We start from the raw sequence: 19,027 nt of genomic DNA, 5'->3' as shown, positions 1-19,027 counted from the left end.
TTCTATTTGTTTAATTTCTACTCTGAGTTTGATTACTTCTTGCCATCTACTCCTCTTGGGTATATCTGCTTCTTTTGTTTTCTACAGCTTTCAACTGTATTGTCAAGGTTCTATAGTATGCTCTCTCAAGTTTCTCATTGGAGGCACTCAGAACTATGTGTTTTTCTCTTAGTACTGCTTTCATTGTATCCCATAGATTTGGGTATTTTGTGATTTCATATTCATTAAATTCTAGAAAATCCTTAATTTCTTTCTTTATTTCTTGTTTGACCATGTCATTCAATAGAGCATTGTTCAGCATCCATGTGTATATGGGTTTTCTGTTGTCTTTGTTGTTATTAAAAACCAGCCTTATTCCATGTTGATCTGATAGGATGCATGGGAGTATTTCAGTCTTCTTATATGTATTAAGGCTTCTTTTGTGTCTGACTATATGGTCAATTTTGGAGAAGGTGCCTTGAGGTGCTGAGAAATATGTATACTCTTTTGTTTTAGGATAAAATGTTTTGTAGATTCTGTTAATTACAATTTGTTCACAACCTCTGCTAGTTTCACTGCATCCTTATACAGTTTCTGTTTCCATGATCTGTCCATTGATGAGAGTGGGGTGTTGACGTCTCCCACTTATTTTGTGTGTTGCCACATATGTTTTGACCTTTAGTAGGGTTTGTTTTATGAATATTGGTGCTTTTATATTTGGAACATACATGTTAATGATTGAGAATTCCTTCTGATAAATTTTCCATGTAATGAGTAAAAAGTGTCTTCCCTTATCTTTTTTGATATTTGTTTGAAAATCTATATCATTTGATATCAGAATGGCTACTCCAGTTTATTTTGGTGGTCATTTGCTTAAAAGGCTTTTCCCCAGCAATTACTCTGAGATAGTGTCTGTCTTTGTTTCTGAAATGAGTTTCCTATATGCAGCAAAATGCTGGATTATTTTTATGTATCCAGTCTGATAGTCTATTTCACTTTATTGGAGAATTGAGTCCATTTATGTTAACTGATTGAGTGATTGCTGTTTCTTTCTATTTTTGCTTTTAGAGGTAGAATTATGTCTGTGTGTCTTTCTTCTTTTGGTTTTCTTGCTTAGTTATTTTCTTCATTTTTCTAGGATGTAGTTTCCCTCATAGTGTTGGGTTTTCCATCTATTATTCCTTTTGCTGCTGGATTTGTGTTCAGATAAGGTGTAAATTCAGTTTTTTCCTGGAATATCTTGGTTTCTCCATCTATGGTGATTGAGAGTTTTGCTGGATACAGTAACCTGGGATGACATTTGTGTTCTCTTAGGGTCTGTATAATGTCTGGCCAGGTCTTCTAGCTTTCATAGTCTCTGTTGAGAAGTCGGGTGTAATTCTGATTGTTCTACACTTATATGTTATATGACTTTTTTTAAAAAATTGCTTTTAGTATTCTTTTTGTTTTGAACACTCTGCGTTTTGACTATGATGTGTCAGAAAGAATTTCCTTTCTAGTCCAATCTATTTGGGGTTCTCTAGGTTTCTTTTATGCTGATGGTCATCACATTCTTAAGGGTAGGGAAGTTGTCTTCTACGATTTTATTGATGATATTTACTGTGCCTCTTATTTGGTATTCCTTGCCCTCTTCTATTCCTATTATCCTTAGATTTGTCTTTTCATTGTGTCTTGGATCTCCTGGACATTTTGGAATGGGAGCTTTTTGGTTTTTGTATCTTCTCTGAATGTTTTGTCTATGTTTTCAATGTTGTCTTCAGACCCTTATATTTTCTTCTATCTCTTGTAGTCTAACAGAGATGCTTACATATGTGACTTCTGATTTCTTTCTTAGGTTTTCCATCTCCAGGGCTGTCTCTTTATGTTTTTTTTATTGTTTATATTTCCATTTTCAATTCCTTTATCTCTTTGGTTGTGTTTTTCTGTAGTTCTTTGAGTGATTTTCATTTTTCCTCTTTAATAGCTTTTGTTTGTTTATGGTTGTCCTCCCATACTTGTTTAAGCGAGTTATTCATGCTCTTTTTGAAGATCTCTATCATCTTCTTGAGGTATGATTTCAGGTCTGAGTTTTCTTTATTTGGAGTGTTTGCCAATCCACTGCTTGATGTGTTGAAAGATCTGGGTTCTGATGTTGCCCAGTTGTCTTGATTTCCATTACTTAAGTTTTTTTCATTTTCCCTTCTTCATCTTGTTGTCTGTGTTTATAAGTGGTCTTGTTGTCAGTGACTGGCACCCATCTCTCCCATGAGCTTGAGGGTCCATGGGCTCAGGAAGAAGACTGCTTCTAAGTTTTCACCTTTTGTGGGCAATTAGTGAGTTCTGGTAGCAGTGACTCAGCTCTGTCTTTGTGGTATCAGTTGTGGGAACTCTTGTGAGGCTGCTCTGGTAGCTCAGCCCTGTGCCCACAGGTCCTGAGTACTATTGGCAGGGACCTGGCTCTTTCTTTATTCCACAGTGAACTTTTTTTCAGATAGCACAGTACCTTTTGTTCTTTGAGAACTCTTGGTGTGCTCTCCCTGTGTCTATGTTCCAGGCTCCCCTCTGGTCCAGGTGTAAGAGGGCCTATAGAGTTGATCTTCAAGCACTGCCTTTCTAGGGCCGACCCAGCTCCCCTTGACAAGGGCCTGTGCCTTACTCTTGGCTTGTGTGTCTAGTCTGTGAGCCTGGGCTCTCTTGCCAGAACTCGAGTCCCTGTGCCAGAGGTCTGGTCCTACTGTGGGCTGCAGGGGTTCATTTCTTTTGTGCTCTGCCCAGCCCTCTCAGCGCTTTGGTCACTCACAGAACAATATCTCCTGGCCTGTGTTCCCTGATATTTGTTGTTCCTGTTGGCAAAGGGCCCAAGCATTTGGCCCATGCATATAGACTTTCTGGTCGGATCCCATGTCCCTATTCCAGAGGTTGGGCCCTATTGTGGGCAGTAGGGTCAAGTCCTCCATGAGCTCTGCCCAGCGCTCTCTGCACCCCAGGTGACTCATAGCACAATATCACCAGACCTTGCTCCCAGACCTTTGCTGTTTCAGGTGGCAAAGGGCCCTAAATTATTTTTAACATAACTTACATTACTTTTCTGATCATAAGCTCTTATACCAAAAACATTTTTTCAAATCCTAAACAACTAAGATTAATTGTAATATTATAACTATCTTGCTTTCAACCATATTAGAGATTGAGAAGGAATAAATATTGCCTGAGTATAGAAGAAGTGGTGGCATATAGCTTCCAATACAATAGAATTGACAGAAAAATCTTTGGCTGTCTGGACAGGTTCCCCAAGTTTTTCTTTAACATTACAGCATCCATCCTCACCCTTATGGCCCAATATATCCAACAGACTTTTCTATGAAGCAGAGATTATGAAGGGTTTGCCTTAGACTGTTTTTGAAAAGCCTGGCAGTCGATTGTCCTGTGACAAGATTTGTACATTCCAGACAGTATTCTCTTTGCAGTTGAAGCAAGGGTAGTTTTTTGCCCATGACTTCTTCCCACAACTGAAGCAAACTCCATAAGAAAATTCTTGAATGGTCATCATCTTATTTAAAGTTATATGGGGTTGCTGCCAGGAGCAACACATCTCATTGTCAAATAAGCATTAAAATAATAAAACACTTAAAATGCTATAGCCTATAGGTTTCTAAGATTTTTGAATATCACCTGTATTTCTATAATATATATCAAAAGGAAAAATGTGGCTTTATTTCTAGATACATCCTATCTATTCAAACCTGAAAGCATATTTCTGTAATAAATTAGACTACTCTTTCACATGACCATGTGTTGGATTGTCTAACTATAATCTTGTATTACTTAATTATCCTAAACAATAATAGTTTTTTAATGGAACAAAACATTGCATTGTAAATGAACTGCTTAAGCCCAATACCTTATAGAAAAGAAGAAACATAGTATACAGTATCTTGTAGCAAAATAGCCCTAATTTTTTTTATAAATACACACACACATACACAAATGTTAGCAAGTATAAACTTAATTTTGTATCAAGATACAAAAATCCATGCCACTGTCAGATTATTGGCTTATAAAAAGCTCTTTGATTTAAGAGTAGATTAAATAATCCACCCCCTTTTCCCTATATTGTTACCAAATCTTTCTGTACCCCCTTTTACTTTTCAACTCTTTTCTACTTTCCTATGAAAGAAAGAAGAATAGAGAAAAGGAAGAAGTGATAATTTCCCCAGTCTAAACACTTATACCTAGTATTTTATATCCAGTTTTCTCACTGATGAACATCAACAACTTGTAACTAAAACCTTTTTAATGACAAGCATCTGTTACCCAAATAATGACCACAACTTACCAAGCTTTCCTTAGAGGAATAGGCTTTTGTGATCTTAAAATTGATTCTTGCTGACTTGGAGAACTGAATTTCTTTTGGGAGTCACCAAGGATATTAGGAAAATGGTCAAATCTTTAAAAAGTGAGATGCTATATTTACTGACAAGTTTTTATGTTCTGTGAAAAATACATGCTTGAATAAAGTCCTGATTGAAACTGTCTGAAAGTCTTGATCAAATGATCTTGCTATTTTGAAGTTGTATTGGAAGCAAGTTTTACTGAAATAGCAACTGAGGCAGTATGAGGCTCTGTCACCTGGGTTACTACTTTTGTCAAGTGTCCTTTTATTTTTTTGGTTTCTAGTCCTTTTTATATCAACTTTCACAAGTAATAACCCTTTTTTGTAATTGTATAATATATTTATCTATATCTATCTATTTATATGCATACACACACACACACACACACACACACACACACACACATATATATATGCCAGTTAAAGTTGATTATCTGCTCTTTGAGCAGATGAAAGAAGTCTGCATTTCTTTATAAGCTAGTTTTGACTATATAACTAATCTTTAATATGAATCTCCGTTCATGCTATATGAATGGATGGCACATAATAAGCCAACAATATTTATTGGCTATATATAGACCTTTAAGTCTCAGCCAGTCTCAAATAAGTTTCTGTTTAGAGGGATCAATGTATATATTATATGTATTGCTGGTCTTATTAATTTTTTCATTATGCCTTCAGACAAAAAATATTCAGGGTGTCCCGCTGGTATATGTTATTTCCAACAGTTTGGATAGAAGACACAGCTTTATTTTTCAATTCAAGATACTTCCATTCTGAAATTAGAGTTCTGCTTGCTAAACTAATTAACCAGTCTTTTCTAAAAATACAGTGTATTTTTAAAGACATGCTTCTTGTCTCACTGATCTTAAGTGAAGTATATGTGAATGTTTGAGAGAGGTGGAGAGGAGACAAAAAAAGGTTATCAACAAAGAGAATGATTTCAACAAGAGTTATGGTTGCATTTACTAATTCCTGATCTTGTCTTTTGTTTACTGTAATTTTTTCACAGAACAATTCACTGTGAGTGGCTTACAGGGGCCAGTCTTGGCTCCATTAGGAGGAATCCTAGAACTCAGTTGTCAGTTGTCTCCTCCACAACAAGCAAAGCACATGGAGATTCGCTGGTTCCAGAATCGCTATACAGAGCCTGTGTTCCTGTACAGGAATGGTAAAGACCTGATTGGAGAAACTATCTACAAGTTTGTCGAGAGGACTGAACTCCTGAAAGATGATATTGGAAAAGGGAAAGTAACCCTCAGGATCTTCAAAGTTACTGCTGATGATGGTGGATACTACCACTGTTTCTTCAAAGATGACAAGTTCTATGAAGAGCACATCACAGAGGTCAAGGTCACAGGTAAGCATGGATTCCTCTGCCACTGGTGTGTACCCATGATTCAAAGTCTTTATATTATCAAGTAGATGCACAGTTCTTAGTGTTTAACTCTTATTGTATGGATTGATTGAAAAGCTCATCTCTATGCATTTAATTTTTAATTGGATGTTATAGAAGATCAAAAGTGAAAATTACTGCAGTGGAGAAACTATTTCTATTATGAAAAAAATTCTTGTTATATTTAAATGCATTGTTAGATTTCAACATTTTTTTCAGATATTTTTATTGATTTCTCTGTTCTTTCAAATATTTGTGACAGTGTTTTAGTACTTTTTTAGATAAACTGAATTTTAGAAATATGCTTTTCAATAAAAAGTTGGGTATATAACATGATTTGAAAAATATTGTAGAGGTGATGGGGGAAAAGTATCAGAATGTATTATAAAAAGTTCATTAAAGTAGAAATAAGTTCTTACTGAAATAATTTAATTTTCTCTAATTCTGTCCAAATCAATTCACTGCGTACTCATTGCTCAATTGATTATGCTAAATCTTAAATATTTGACTGTATTTTTCACTTTTCTTAGATATACTGCTGTATGTTAACTATAAACAACTGCATGTAATTTGTATTCCTTTACTCACTCTGAAATGTTCTAAAGGAAAAAAAGAAGTGAAGCAAAAGTGGAGGGTATAAAGGAAGCTGAACAAATTTATGTGTGTGTGTGTGTATGTGTGTGTGTGTGTGTGTTTGTGTGTGTATGTATATATACATATATAATTCTATAGTATATAATATATAACATGTTTTGTTTATATATATGCATGTATATATATATATATATATATATATATATATATATATATATATATATAATCTTGACCCAGACAAACAATCTTTATTGGATGTCATGTAACACTGAACTTTGCAGTTCAAAGACAAGGGAAACAATTCATCCCATTATCAATGTATGAGTCATATGTAGCAAAGAGCTGCTATGTTAGCCCATTTTGGAATTAGAAATGGTTTTAAGGTCAGCCTTTAAAAGCAATGGAATCACTTCTAGGCAACAAGCACCTTCTTCCATCCATTGTCATGGCAACTGCCACACACTACCAGCATGTACCTCACTTGTGTACACTACCTATGTGCAGTAGTGCACTTGATTATATCAATGCCTAAATAAAAGTCAGAGATCCTTACTCCTCCAACTTTCTTCTTCCTTTTTTTTCTCTTCCCACCAAAAAACATCTTCTACTTGAGCTATGTTGCTCTGGCCTCATCTGTCCAAATACCAGCAGTGTTATAACACAGCATTTGGTGCTAAGACTAGGATATTTCTACCAATGGCCTAGGTGTGCCTAAAGTGACAGACTGCCTTTGCAGCACACATGGACTTCCAGCAAATTGGCTACCTACTGTCATGTAAGTTAAGCCCCATAGGTTGAATCTCATTCAAATAGGTCCATCAGCCTCCAGTACCACTCTTCCTGCTTACAGATTGCAGTACTTTCTCACAATATTTGAAGACTGGTCAGGATTTCTCTCCAGTTGTTAAGCAAGGCCCCTTTGTCCAGAGAGGTCCAGTCAACCTCTATTAGCTTGAAGTGAGCATTTCACAGTCCCTATAACCAGTCTCCTAGCTGATGTGCAAAAGAAAACCTCATACCTTGGGTGATTTCTCTCTCAAAGGCAATTTTTCATAACCACCCAATTGAGTTCTTGCAGCTGTACAACAAATCTCTAAAGTTAGGTGAGCCACTTTTCTTTTTTTGTGAGTCTGAAACTCAATGTTGATCCTAGCATCCATATGATAACTTGGTATGTTTAGCTAAGCTGCACATTTGGAATTGGTTGTTGAACTTTTTATCGGGGTGTCAGTACAAATAGATCAATAACATCTTTATCACCCAATGGATGCCTCGTTGTCTTTAGCTGTGTCTCCAGGTTCTTTTCTGGGATGTCTTCTGGAAAATTTCAAATCTCTAAAGCTAACACCTAACTTGAGGGTACCAAAGGTTATACACATCTGCAATAAGGTCTGGATTCATTTCCAATTAAACATGGACTCTAGCCACTTAATGGCACACTAGATTCAATTATTTTAAGAGATCTTTATACATCTGCCAGCTGTCTGGTAAATGCAAAGAGGTTTCCTATGGCCAAGCTTTTATCTATCTTTGCTCCAACCCCTGTCTGTTTTTCTTGTCGCCCAAACAAACTTATCTCAACTATGAAACCTTTAACAGATGATATTACCACCAGATAATGAACCACCTCCCTTACACAGCAGACTTGTCTCTACACCTTCCAAATCCTCAAAACCTTCTCTACTTCTTATCAGACTTTCTCAGAAACTCTTTGCTTGACCTCTCTAAACTTCTCCCCTCCTTCTGTGCCAGCTGCACATCACTTGAATCATCCTGCACAGGCACCTACTTCCAGCCCTCTTATCACTTGTTCTAAGTGCACAGCCAAAACCTCTTCTAGTCCCTTTACCTCCCTTCCCCAGGAAACCAGACACAGCATCAATCCTTTTTTTAAAAGAAGTTTCTGGGGTAGATGGTCTAATCAGAGTACATGCTCATTTCTCATTAAGTGAACATTCCCAGCAGAAAACATACTGTAATTCTATACCAGTAACTCCTCTGACTTTGTGAAAAAATTTGCCACACTTTGAGAGGGTGCTGTATATTTATTTTTTTCCTAAGAAGTACTGAGGCTTTCAATTTTTTTGACTTTTGTTTTTCTTATATAACCTGTGAGTTGTTTCTGGGGTGTTCAGACTTTCTGGGATTAGTATCCAATTTTCAGTGACTGCATATTATGTCTGTTCTTTTGTGACTGGGTTACCTAACTCAGAATGATATTCTCTAGATGTATCCATTTTCTTAGGAATTTTATAAAGTCATTGTTTCTGATAGCTAAGTAGTACTTCATTGCAAAAATACCACAATTTTGTATCCATTCATGTACTGAAGGACGTCTGGGTTATTTCCAGCTTTTCTCTATTATAAATAGGGCTGCTATGAACATTGTGGTGCATGTGTCTTTATTGTATGTTGGAGCATTTCTGAGGTATATGCCCAGAAGTTGAATAACTGGGTTGTCAGGTAGTACTATGTCCAATTTTCTGAGGAACCACCAGACTGATTTCCAGAGTGGTTGTACGAGTTTACAACCCCACCAAGAGTGGAGAAGTGTTCCTCTTTCTCCACATCCTCACCAGCATCTGCTGTCATCTGAGATTTTGATCTTAGCCATTCTGACTGGTGAGGTGGAATTTCAGGGTTGTTTTGATTTGCATTTCCTTGATGACTAAGAATGTTGAGCACTTCCTTAGATGATTCTCAGCCATTCGATATTCCTCAATTGAGGATTTTTTGTTTAGGTCTGTATCCCATTTTTTGATAAAGTTGTTTGATTCTACGGTGTCTAACTTCTTGAGTTCTTCGTATGCTTTGGATATTAGTCCTCTATCTGATGGTAAAGATCTTCTCCCAATTTGTTCGGTGCAATTTTGTTTTCTTGACAGTGTCCTTAGACTTACAGAAACTTTGCTATCTCATTAAGTGCCATATGTCAATTTTTGTCCTTAGAGCACAAGCTGTTGGTGTTCTGTTCAGGAAAATTTCCTCTGTGCCTATGTGTTCTAAGGTTTTCCCTAGTTTTTCTTCTAATAGCTTCAGAGTACCTGGTTTGATGTGGAAATCTTTGATCTACTTGCACTTGAGCTTTGTACAGGGAGATAAAAAAGGCTCTATTTTCATTCTTCAAGTTGAGTGCCAGTTGAACCAAGACCATTTGTTGAAGAGACTGTCTTTTTTCCATTGAATGTTTACAGCTTCTTTGTCAAAAATGAAGTGACCATATATGTGAGCATCCATTTCTAGGTCTTTTATTCTGTTCCATTGATCTACCTCCCTATCTATGCACCAGTACCATGTGGTTTTTAACACAATTGACTAATAATATAACTAGAGGTCAGGGATGATGATTCCCACAGATGTTTTCTTGCTGTTAAGTAAGGATTATCATATTCTAGGTTTTTTGTTATTCCAATTGAACTTGCACATTTTTCGTTCCAACTCTATGAAGAATTGGGTTGTTATTTTGATGGGGATTGCACTGAATCTGTAGATTGCTTTTGGTTAAATGGCCATTTGTATAATGTTGATTCTTCCCATCCATAAGTATGGGAGATCTTTCTATCTTCTGAGATTTCCCTTGATTTCCTTCTTCAGAGATTGAAGTTCTTCTCATACAGGTCCTTCACTTGCTTACTTAGAGCCACACCAAGGTATTTTATATAGTTTGTGACTATTGTGAACTGTATCTTTTCCCTAAGTTTTTTTCTCTGCATGTTTGTCCTTTGTGTAGAGGAAGCCTACTGTTTTGTTTGAGTCAATTTTATATCCAACCACTTTTCTGAACTTGTTTATCAGCTGTAGAAGTTCTCTGGTGGAATTTTTGGGGTCACATAAGTATACTATGATTTCATTTAAAAATAGTGATACTTTTACTTCTTCATTTCCAATTTGTATACCTTTGATTTTCTTCTGCTCTCTAATTGCTCTGGCCAGGATATCTAGTACTATGATGAATAGGTAAGGGAAGAGTGGGAAGCCTTGTCTAGTCCCTGATTTTAGTGGGATTGCTTTAAGTTTCTCACTTTTAAGTTTGATGTTGGCTATTGGTTTGCTGTATATTGTTTTTATTAGGTTTAGGTATGGGCCTTGGATTCCTGTTCTTTTTAAGACTTTTAATATGAAGGGGTGTTGAAGTTTGTCAAATGCTTTCTCAGCATCTAGTGAGATGACCATGTGGTTTTTTTCTTTGAGGTTGTTTATATGGTGGATTACATTGATGGATTTCTATATATTAAACCATCCTGCATCCCAAGGATAAAGCCTATTTAATCATGGTGAATGATCATTTTGATGTGTTCTTGGATTTGGTTTTCATGGATTTTATTGAGTATATTTGCATCAATATTCATAAGTGAGAGTGGTCTGAAGTTCTCTATCCTGGTAGGGTCTTTGTGTGGTTTAGGAATGAGGGTTATTATAGCCTCAAAAGATGAGTTAGGTAGTGTTTCATCTGATTCTATTTTGTGGAATATTTTGGAGAGTATTGGTATTACATCGTCAATAACTCTGAGACAATTCGGCCCTGAACCCATTTGGACCTGGGCTTTTTTTTTTTGGTTGGGAGGCTGTTGATGAGTGCTTGTATTTCTTTAGGTGTTATGGGATTATTTAGATGGTTTACCTGGTCCTGGTTTAACTTTGGTATCTTGTATCTGACTAGAAATTTATCTATTTCCTCCAGAATTCCAGCTTTGTTGAGTATAGGCTTTTGTAGTAGGATCTGATGATTTCTTGAATTTCCTGTTTCAGTTGTATGTCTCCACTTTGTATACTCTCTCTTTCCCTTCTGGTTAGTCTGGGTAAGGGTTTATCAATCTTGTTAATTTTCTCAAAGAATCAGCTCTTTTTTGTTGATGTTTTGAATGTTTTTTTTTTTTTTTTTTTTTTTTTTTTTTTTTTTTTTTTTTTGGTCAATTTCTGCTCTGAGCTTGATTATTTCTTGCAATCTACACCTCTTGCTTTTTTTTGTTGTTGTTGTTCTAGAGCTTTCAACTGTGCTGTGAAATTGCTAGTGTATGGTCTCTCCAGTTTCTTTTTGGCAGCACTCAGAGCTATCTGTTTTCCTCTTAGTTCTTCTTTTATTGAATCCTATAAGTTTGGGTAATGTTGAGTTTTTATTTTATTAAATTCTAGAAAATTCATAATTTCTTTCTTTAATTCTTGTTTGACCATACTATCATTGAATAGAGCATTATTCAGTATCCTTGTGTATATGAGATTTTGTTGTGTTTCTTGTTATTAAAGACCAGCCTTTTTTCATGGTGATCTGATAGGATGTATGGGAGTATTTCAATCTTATTTTGTCTATTGAGGCTTGTTTTGTGACTGACTATATGCTCAATTTTGGAGAAGGTTCTGTAAGGTGATGAGAAGAAGTTGTATTTTTCTGTTTTAGGGTGAAATGTTTTGTAGATGTCTATTAGTTCCAATTGGTTCATAACCTCTGTAGTTTCACTGTAGCCTTTTTCAGTTTCTGTTTCTATGATCTGTCCATTGATGAGAGTGGGGTGTTGAGGTCATCCACTATTATTGTGTGGGGTGCAATGCATTTTTTGTGCTTTAGTAGGGGTTCTTTTATGAATATAAGTGTTCTAGTATTTGGAGCATATATGTTAAGGATTGAGAGTTCCTTCTGATAAATTTCCCTGTAATGAGTAAAGAGTGTCCTTCCTTATCTTTTTTGATACCTTTTGGTTGAAAATATACTTTAGTCAATATTAGAATGGCTACTCCAGCTTGTTTCTTGGGGCTATTTGCTTGGCAGAATTTTTTGAACATTTTACTCAGAGATAGTGTTTTTCTTTGTCTCTGATATTAGTTTCCTGTATGCAGCAAAATGCTGGATTGTGTTTAAGTGTCCAGCCTAATAGCCTATGTTTTTTATTGCAGAATTGGGTCCATTATGTTAACAGATATTAAAGAATATTGGTTACTGTTTCCTGTTATTTTTGCTTTTAGAGGTAGAATTGTGTCTGTGTTTCTTTCTCCTTTTGGTTTTTTTGCTTAGGTATTTTCTTGTTTTTACTAAGATGTAGTTTCCCTCCATTCATTGGGTTTTCCTCCTATTATTCTTTGTATTGCTGGATTTGTGGTCAGATATTGTGTAAATTTAGTTTTTTCCTAAAATATCTTGGTTTCTTCATCTATGGCGATTAATAGTTTTGCTGGTTATAGTAGCCTGGGTTGACATTTGTGTTCTATTATGGTCTGTATGATGTCTGTCCAGGATCTTCTAGCTTTTATACTCTGTTGAGAATTTGGGTATAATTCTGATTGGTCTGCCTTTATACGATACATGACCTTTAACATTTACTGCTTTTAGTATTCTTTCTTTGCTTTGAATACTTGGCATTTTGACTATAAAGTGTTGGGAAAATTTTCTTTTCTGTTACACTCCATTTGGAGTTCTATAGACTTCTTTTATGCTGATGGTCATCTAATTCTTAAGGGTAGAGAACTATTCTTTTACGATTTTGTTGAAGATATTTACTGTGCCTCTTTGATATTCTTAACCCTCTTCTATTTCCATTACCTTTAGGTTTAGTCTTCTCATTGTGTCCTGGATCTCCTGGACATTTTGGGTTAAGAGCTTTTTGGATTTTGCATATTCTCTGACTGTTTTGTTTGTTTTCAATGCTTTCTTTGGCCCTGAGATTATGTCCTTCATCTCTTTTCGTCTGTTGGAGATTCTTGCATCTGTGACTCCTGATTTCTTTTTTTGGTTTTCCACCACCATGGTTGTCTCTTTTAGTGTTTTCTTTCTTGTTTCTATTTCCATCTTCAATTCCTTCATCTCTTTGGTTCTGTTTTCTTCTTGTTCCTTGATTTCTTTGAGTATTTTTTTGTGTTTCATCTTTAAAAGCTTCTATTTGTTTATGATTGTCCCCCTGCTCTTGTTTCAGTGAGTTATTCACACCCTTCTCAAAGATCTCCATTGTCATCTTGAGGTATGATTTCAGGTCTGAGTCCTCTTTTTCTGGAGTGTTTGGTATTACACTGCTTGCTGTGATGGAAGAGCTGGGTTCTGATGTTGCCAGTTTGTGTTGGTTTCCATTGCTTAAGTTTCTTTGCTTTCCTCTTGTAATCTTGTTGTCTGTTTATATATGTGTTCTTGTCAGTGACTGGTACCTGTCTCTCCTATGAACCTGAGGGCCCGAGGTTTCAGGAAGAAAACTGATTCTCAGTGTTTCACTATTTGTGGGAAAGTAGTTAGTTCTGTTAGCATTGACTCAGTTCTATCTTTATGGACTCTGATGTGGAAGCTCTTGTGAGGCTGTTCTGGTGCTCAGCCCTGTGCCCACAAGTCCTGAGTACTACTGGCAGGGACCTGGCTCTTTCTCCAGGTCACTATGGACCCTTTTCCCAATAGCACAGTACTTTCTGCTCTCTGAGGACTCCTGAATTGCTCTTTCTGGGCTTATGTGTCAGACTCCTCTCTAGTCTAGGTGTAAGAGGGTCTGTAGTGTTGAACTTCAAGCACTGACTTTCCCGAGAAAACCCCGCCTCCCACTGACAAGGTCTTGTGCCTTACTGTGGTCTTGAGTATCTTGACTTTGAGCCAGACCTTTTTGGGTGGATGCTGAGTCCCTATTCCAGAGTTCCAGCTCCACTGAACTTGAGGGCCATGGTTTTTGGGTGCTCAGCTTAGACCTGTCTGCACTTTGGCTACTCACAGCACAGTCTCACCAGGCCTGTGTCCCTGGATCTCCACTGGTCCAGGTTTCAAATAGCCTGACCCTTTGTTTTGCACACAAGGGCTTTCTGGGCAAATACCATGTCCCTATGCCAGGGCTCCTGCTCCCCTGAACCAACCTGAAGGCTGCGTTTTCCACATGCTCCACCTGGCCCTCTCTGCACTTTGGCTACTCACAGCCCAGTATTACAAGGCCCATGTCCCTGGATTCCCGCTGTTCCTGGTAGTAAATGGCCTGAGCATTTGATCCGCGCTCAATGACTTTCCAGGCAGACAGCGAGTTTCTATGGCAGAGTTCCTGATCCCCTGGACCAACCGAAGTGTCCTGTTTTCTGCATGCTCAGCCTAGCCCTCTCTGCACTTTGGCTATTCACAGTGCAGTCTTGTCAAGTCTGTGTCTCTGGATCTCCGCTGTTCCAGGTGGCCTACATTACTCAGTTTTAAAGCTTGACTGTCCATGACACAAATATAATACTCTCTAATAATTTATTTCCTGAGGAATGCAGATGAGTTTGGGAGAAGGCAAGAATACATGTAGACAAGATTCATCCAACAGATGCATCATATTCAATTGTATCTGAAACAGTACCTGACCAATATCCTCAATGAAATTATAATTGCCTAAGTGGTATTTTAGTCAGAGATAGATTCATAACCTGTCTCCTAGACAGTCTCTGTAGAGCAGCCTTAAAACCAGTAAATTTTGAAACAATTCTAAAAAGTCATCTAGTACAAATGAGAAAACCCATCTCAATTTTTAGCGTGCCTTACAAAACCAGAAGGTAAACAACTCCTGATGACCTCCTACTTTTCCCATAGTTACCATGACATAAAAGCCAAAGTTACACATTTGGAGAGGGGACCCTTTCCTCCACAGAAGTCTTGGTACTTACCTTCAAAGTGTACCATCAGGGTAGTGAAAAGGCTGACAGACAAAATTATCACATGGTGGCAAAGGCTGTGTGTACAGCCTGAATCACTGCCCTGGACTCCTGGTCTTATAGGGGCTCAGAGACCACCAGGATTCTATTACAAATGTGGTCAACAAGGTCATTGGGTAAGAGATTACTTTAACCCCTGCAAGCCAATGGGGCTATGCCCTAGATACCATCAAGAGGGACATTTGGCTGTCAATTGCCTTCATGTTTCACAGAAGAGAGGGACATCACCCCTAGGTAATCCTCCAGCTGATCTTCTAGAGTTAAATATAGACAACTAAAGAGCCCTGAATTCCCTTGACCCAACTACTCCTATCTTCACCAGGGAGCCCTGGGTAGTTTTCATGGTTGGTGGGATGCTCATCTTCTTCCTCTTGTACACTGGGGCCAACTACTCAGTTCTGATAGAGTTTGGAAGACCCACCTCTCCCCCTAATTTTACTATTATTGTGGTAAGAGGATAACATTACCTTCCTCACCAGACCCCACCACTTAAGTGCATCTTTAGGGGGTCTACCTCTTCATCCACTCCCTTTTGCTAGTGCTAACATGTCAAGTCCCTTTATTGGGAAGGGATCTTCTAGCTAATTTGGGAGCCTCTATTTTCTTTGCTCTCCCCACTTGCCTAAACCCAAACTCTTAGCAGTCCCTGTGCTCCTTTTTCTAGCTAGTCAACCTACTAATCCTAACATACTATTTCCTTTACCAGCTTCTCAGGTAGACCCCCAAGTCTGGGACATCCAGAACCTCTCTATTGCTAAGCATCATTCTTCTATTGTCATCGATTACTAGACTTTAACAGATACATCTTGCAAACTCAATACCATCTCTCTCCAGAGCCTCAGGCAACTTAAGCCCATCATCTCTGACTTCTTAAAGAAGAAAAAAAAAAAAAAAAAAAAAAAAACACCTCACCCTTACTCTTCCCATTTAACACTCCTATAATAGCAGTTAAGAAACATAATGGAACTATAACCTGGTTCAAGAACTTAGGTGCATTAGTTCTATAATACTTTCTCTCCATCCTGTTTTGGCTAATCCTTATGCAAGTCTTTCCACTATCCCGTCAGGGACTGTTTATTTGTCAGTCCTAGATGTATTTTTCTCTGTCCCTTCAGATGCTCAGTCACAGAATTTAGTGACCTTTACCTGGATAGACCCTGACATGCATGCACTTTTCTACTCAACTCACCTGGACTGTTCTACCAGAGATTCTGGATTGGTCCACCACAATGTTTTCAGGCCCTGGCTTTTGTATCTCTCCAAATCTAAGGTTGTAGATTACACAGATGGCACTTTTCTCTGTATCTCCTACCTAAAATTTAGCTAAGCTGACACCTCTGTTCCTCTGATTTTTCTTTCCTGTCCGGTGTACAGTGTCTCACCTTCTAAAGTCCCATTGTCCATTCCTCAAGTTTTCTATTTGGGACAAAAATTTTCCAACACAAATGCTATTATGTTCAATAGAATCTGATTCCATCTCTAACTGTTCCTTCTACAAAAAAAGAAATTTTATTATTCCTAGAAATATCCAGTTTCTTACATTCTCATGTTCCTTCCTTTTTTCTCATTTACCACCCTTTATATGAAGTGGTGTTAAGCCCCACCTATGAACCTCTTCTCAAAGCTGATACCAAGCCTTTTTAAAGGAATTAACAGGCTCTCCTTAAGAATCTGGCATTATACTTTTCTGACCTGACTTGTTCTTTTTTTCTCTATATATAAGTGAAAAAGAGGGATTTGCCCTTGGAGTCCTAGGCCACCAACAGGGACACTCTTTTGCACCTGTACCCAACCTGTCCAAAAAATCATGATCAGGCCAGTAATGGGCACCTTGTATTCATACCTTAGCAGACACTAATATTTGAGAGTCACATTTGGATACTGCCAAATAAGCTCACCTCACCTTTTGTTATCTGCCCTTATTCTAATGTGGCCATGACCTTATGCCTTTTCTCTATCCCTCTTTTTGGCATGACAATCTGTTTTAAGACCTCTGGGAAATGTTGCATAAGAAAACTAAGCTTCCTAGACTGCAATAGAACCACGATACTTGATACCACATCTCAGAAAAAGTGCTCTGCAGGCAAAACATGTCAATTCTTTGTGGCATTAAGGTATATCATCTATCTGTCAGCTGGTCAAGAGTTTGCACATTGATATCACTATTGCCTGAACTAGGGGTAATCTATGGAAAAAAAGCCCCTACCAATCCCTGCTGTTGACATAATACCTGTCCAACATGATAAGAGAGCACTTCAGTTTGTACCAATTCTGGTCACTGCTAAAATAGTTCTAGGTGTTGGTGCTGGAATAGCAAGAATGACTGCTTCCCTAACCCTAGACAGTAAGTTCTCTTAATGGCTTGACTACAATTTTCAAGAAATGATTGAAACTATGCTCACCACCCAGAAACCGACATATTCTTTGACAGGAGTGGTTCTTCGGAACTGAGAAGGACTAGATATCCTGACAGCAAAACAAAGTGAGTTTTGCCTGTTTTTCCAAAAAGAATTCTGTTTCTACATCAAGCAATCAGGGATAGATAAAATAAAATCCAGCAGCTAGAATCAGACATTCAGATTGCAGAGATTGTAAGGACACCAACAGTTAGATTTTTGATAACCCTATATAGATATAGCTATTTCCCTTTGCAACAGTTTCCCCCTCATTTTTCTGGCATTAATATTTGTCCCCTGCCTCATTAATCTTGTATCCACATTCTCTGTCCAGGCAAGCTCTGCCAAGGGTCTTGTCAGTTCTTCTGGAGGCAATAGAGGGGGAAGAGCATTAGGTGAGGGTAAGAGTTTGTCTTATAAGATCCTGTGGTAACACTTTGTCTTACAAAATATTTTGAGTTGCTTTATAATAATAATAAAAATGTTTACTTCTCTAAGTTACTATATCACTGTAGCTGACCTGCCTTGTGTGTTTCTGGCAAAATTTGAAGTCTCTGACACTTAGCATCTCTATATAGAACAGCAAATGATTAAGTAAATAGACTTTGTACTGTCTCAGCAGGAACTCTGCAGACCTAACTTTCAGCCCACTAGTCAGAAGTCCCAGGAAGAAAAAAAAACAGGTAGAAAATATTGTATAGCTTATAAGCACCTAAAGAAATGCTCACCATTTTTAGTCATCAGGGAAATGCTTATCATAAGAACCCTGAGATTCCACCTCACACCAGTCAGAATGGTTAAGATTAAAACTCGTAGGTGAGAACAGATTGTGGTGTAGATGTGGAGAAAATGGAACACTCCTACACTGTTGGTGGGATTGCAAGCTGGTACAACCACTTAGAAAATCAGTTTGGAGGTTCCTCAGAAAACTGGATATAGTTCAATCTGAGAACCCAGCTATACCAATCCTGGGCATATACCCAAAAGATGCTCCAAAATATAACAAGGAAAAATGTTCTACTATATTCATAGCAGCCTGATTTTTAACAGCCAGAAGCTGGAAAGAACACATATGTCCTTCAAAAGAGGAATGGATACAGAAACTGTATTACACAATGTATTAAATGCTATTAGAAAGAATAACTTCATGAAATTCTTAGGCAAATGGATGAAGTTATAAAATATCTTTCTGAGTGAGGTAACCAAAATCACTAAAAAGCAGATATGGTATCTGTTAAGTGATAACTGATAAGTGGCTTTTAGCCCCAAACCTCAAATTATACCACAAGATACAATTAGCAGACCACATGGAGAAAAAAAAAAAAGAAAAGAAAAAAGAAAAGAATACAAAAGTGTGTGTGCTTCTGTTCTTCTTAGAATGGGGGAGAAAAATATTCACAGGAAGAAATATGAAGACAATATTTGGAGCAGACACTGAAGGCCATTCAGAGACTGCCCTTCCTGGGGATCCATCTCAAATACTGTCACCTAACCCAGACAATATTGTAGATGCCAAGAAGTGCATGGGCCTCATATAGCTGTCTCTTGTGAGGCTCTGAGTGAGCCTAAAAAAATACAGAGGCAGATGCTCACAGCCAACCATTGAATCGAGAATGGGGTCCCCAGTGGAGGAGTTAGAGAAAGGTCTGAAGGAGC

General features: G+C 37.6%; 2 protein-coding genes across 2 annotated transcripts in view; both read left to right on the top strand.

The window, feature by feature from the left end:
• LOC308424281 (selection and upkeep of intraepithelial T-cells protein 10-like) overlaps nt 1–19,027 on the top strand; it is a gene marked incomplete at both ends in the record, with an annotated part of 362,337 nt that overhangs the window by 176,513 nt on the left and 166,797 nt on the right. The window lies entirely within an intron of this gene.
• The window catches only part of LOC308424902 (selection and upkeep of intraepithelial T-cells protein 2-like), a gene marked incomplete at both ends in the record, with an annotated part of 132,162 nt that overhangs the window by 6,999 nt on the left and 106,136 nt on the right, over nt 1–19,027 (top strand). Inside the window, one exon of the mRNA XM_080922103.1 lies at nt 5,364–5,711. Within this exon, the coding sequence (XP_080778229.1) occupies nt 5,364–5,711 (348 nt within the window). The remainder of the gene's footprint in view (nt 1–5,363; nt 5,712–19,027) is intronic.

This window comes from Micromys minutus, assembly GCF_963924665.1.
Source record: "Micromys minutus genome assembly, chromosome: 9".
Classification (NCBI taxonomy): domain Eukaryota; kingdom Metazoa; phylum Chordata; class Mammalia; order Rodentia; family Muridae; genus Micromys; species Micromys minutus.
Note: the sequence above shows the minus strand (reverse complement) of the source record. Positions and strands in the feature narration are given on the sequence as shown.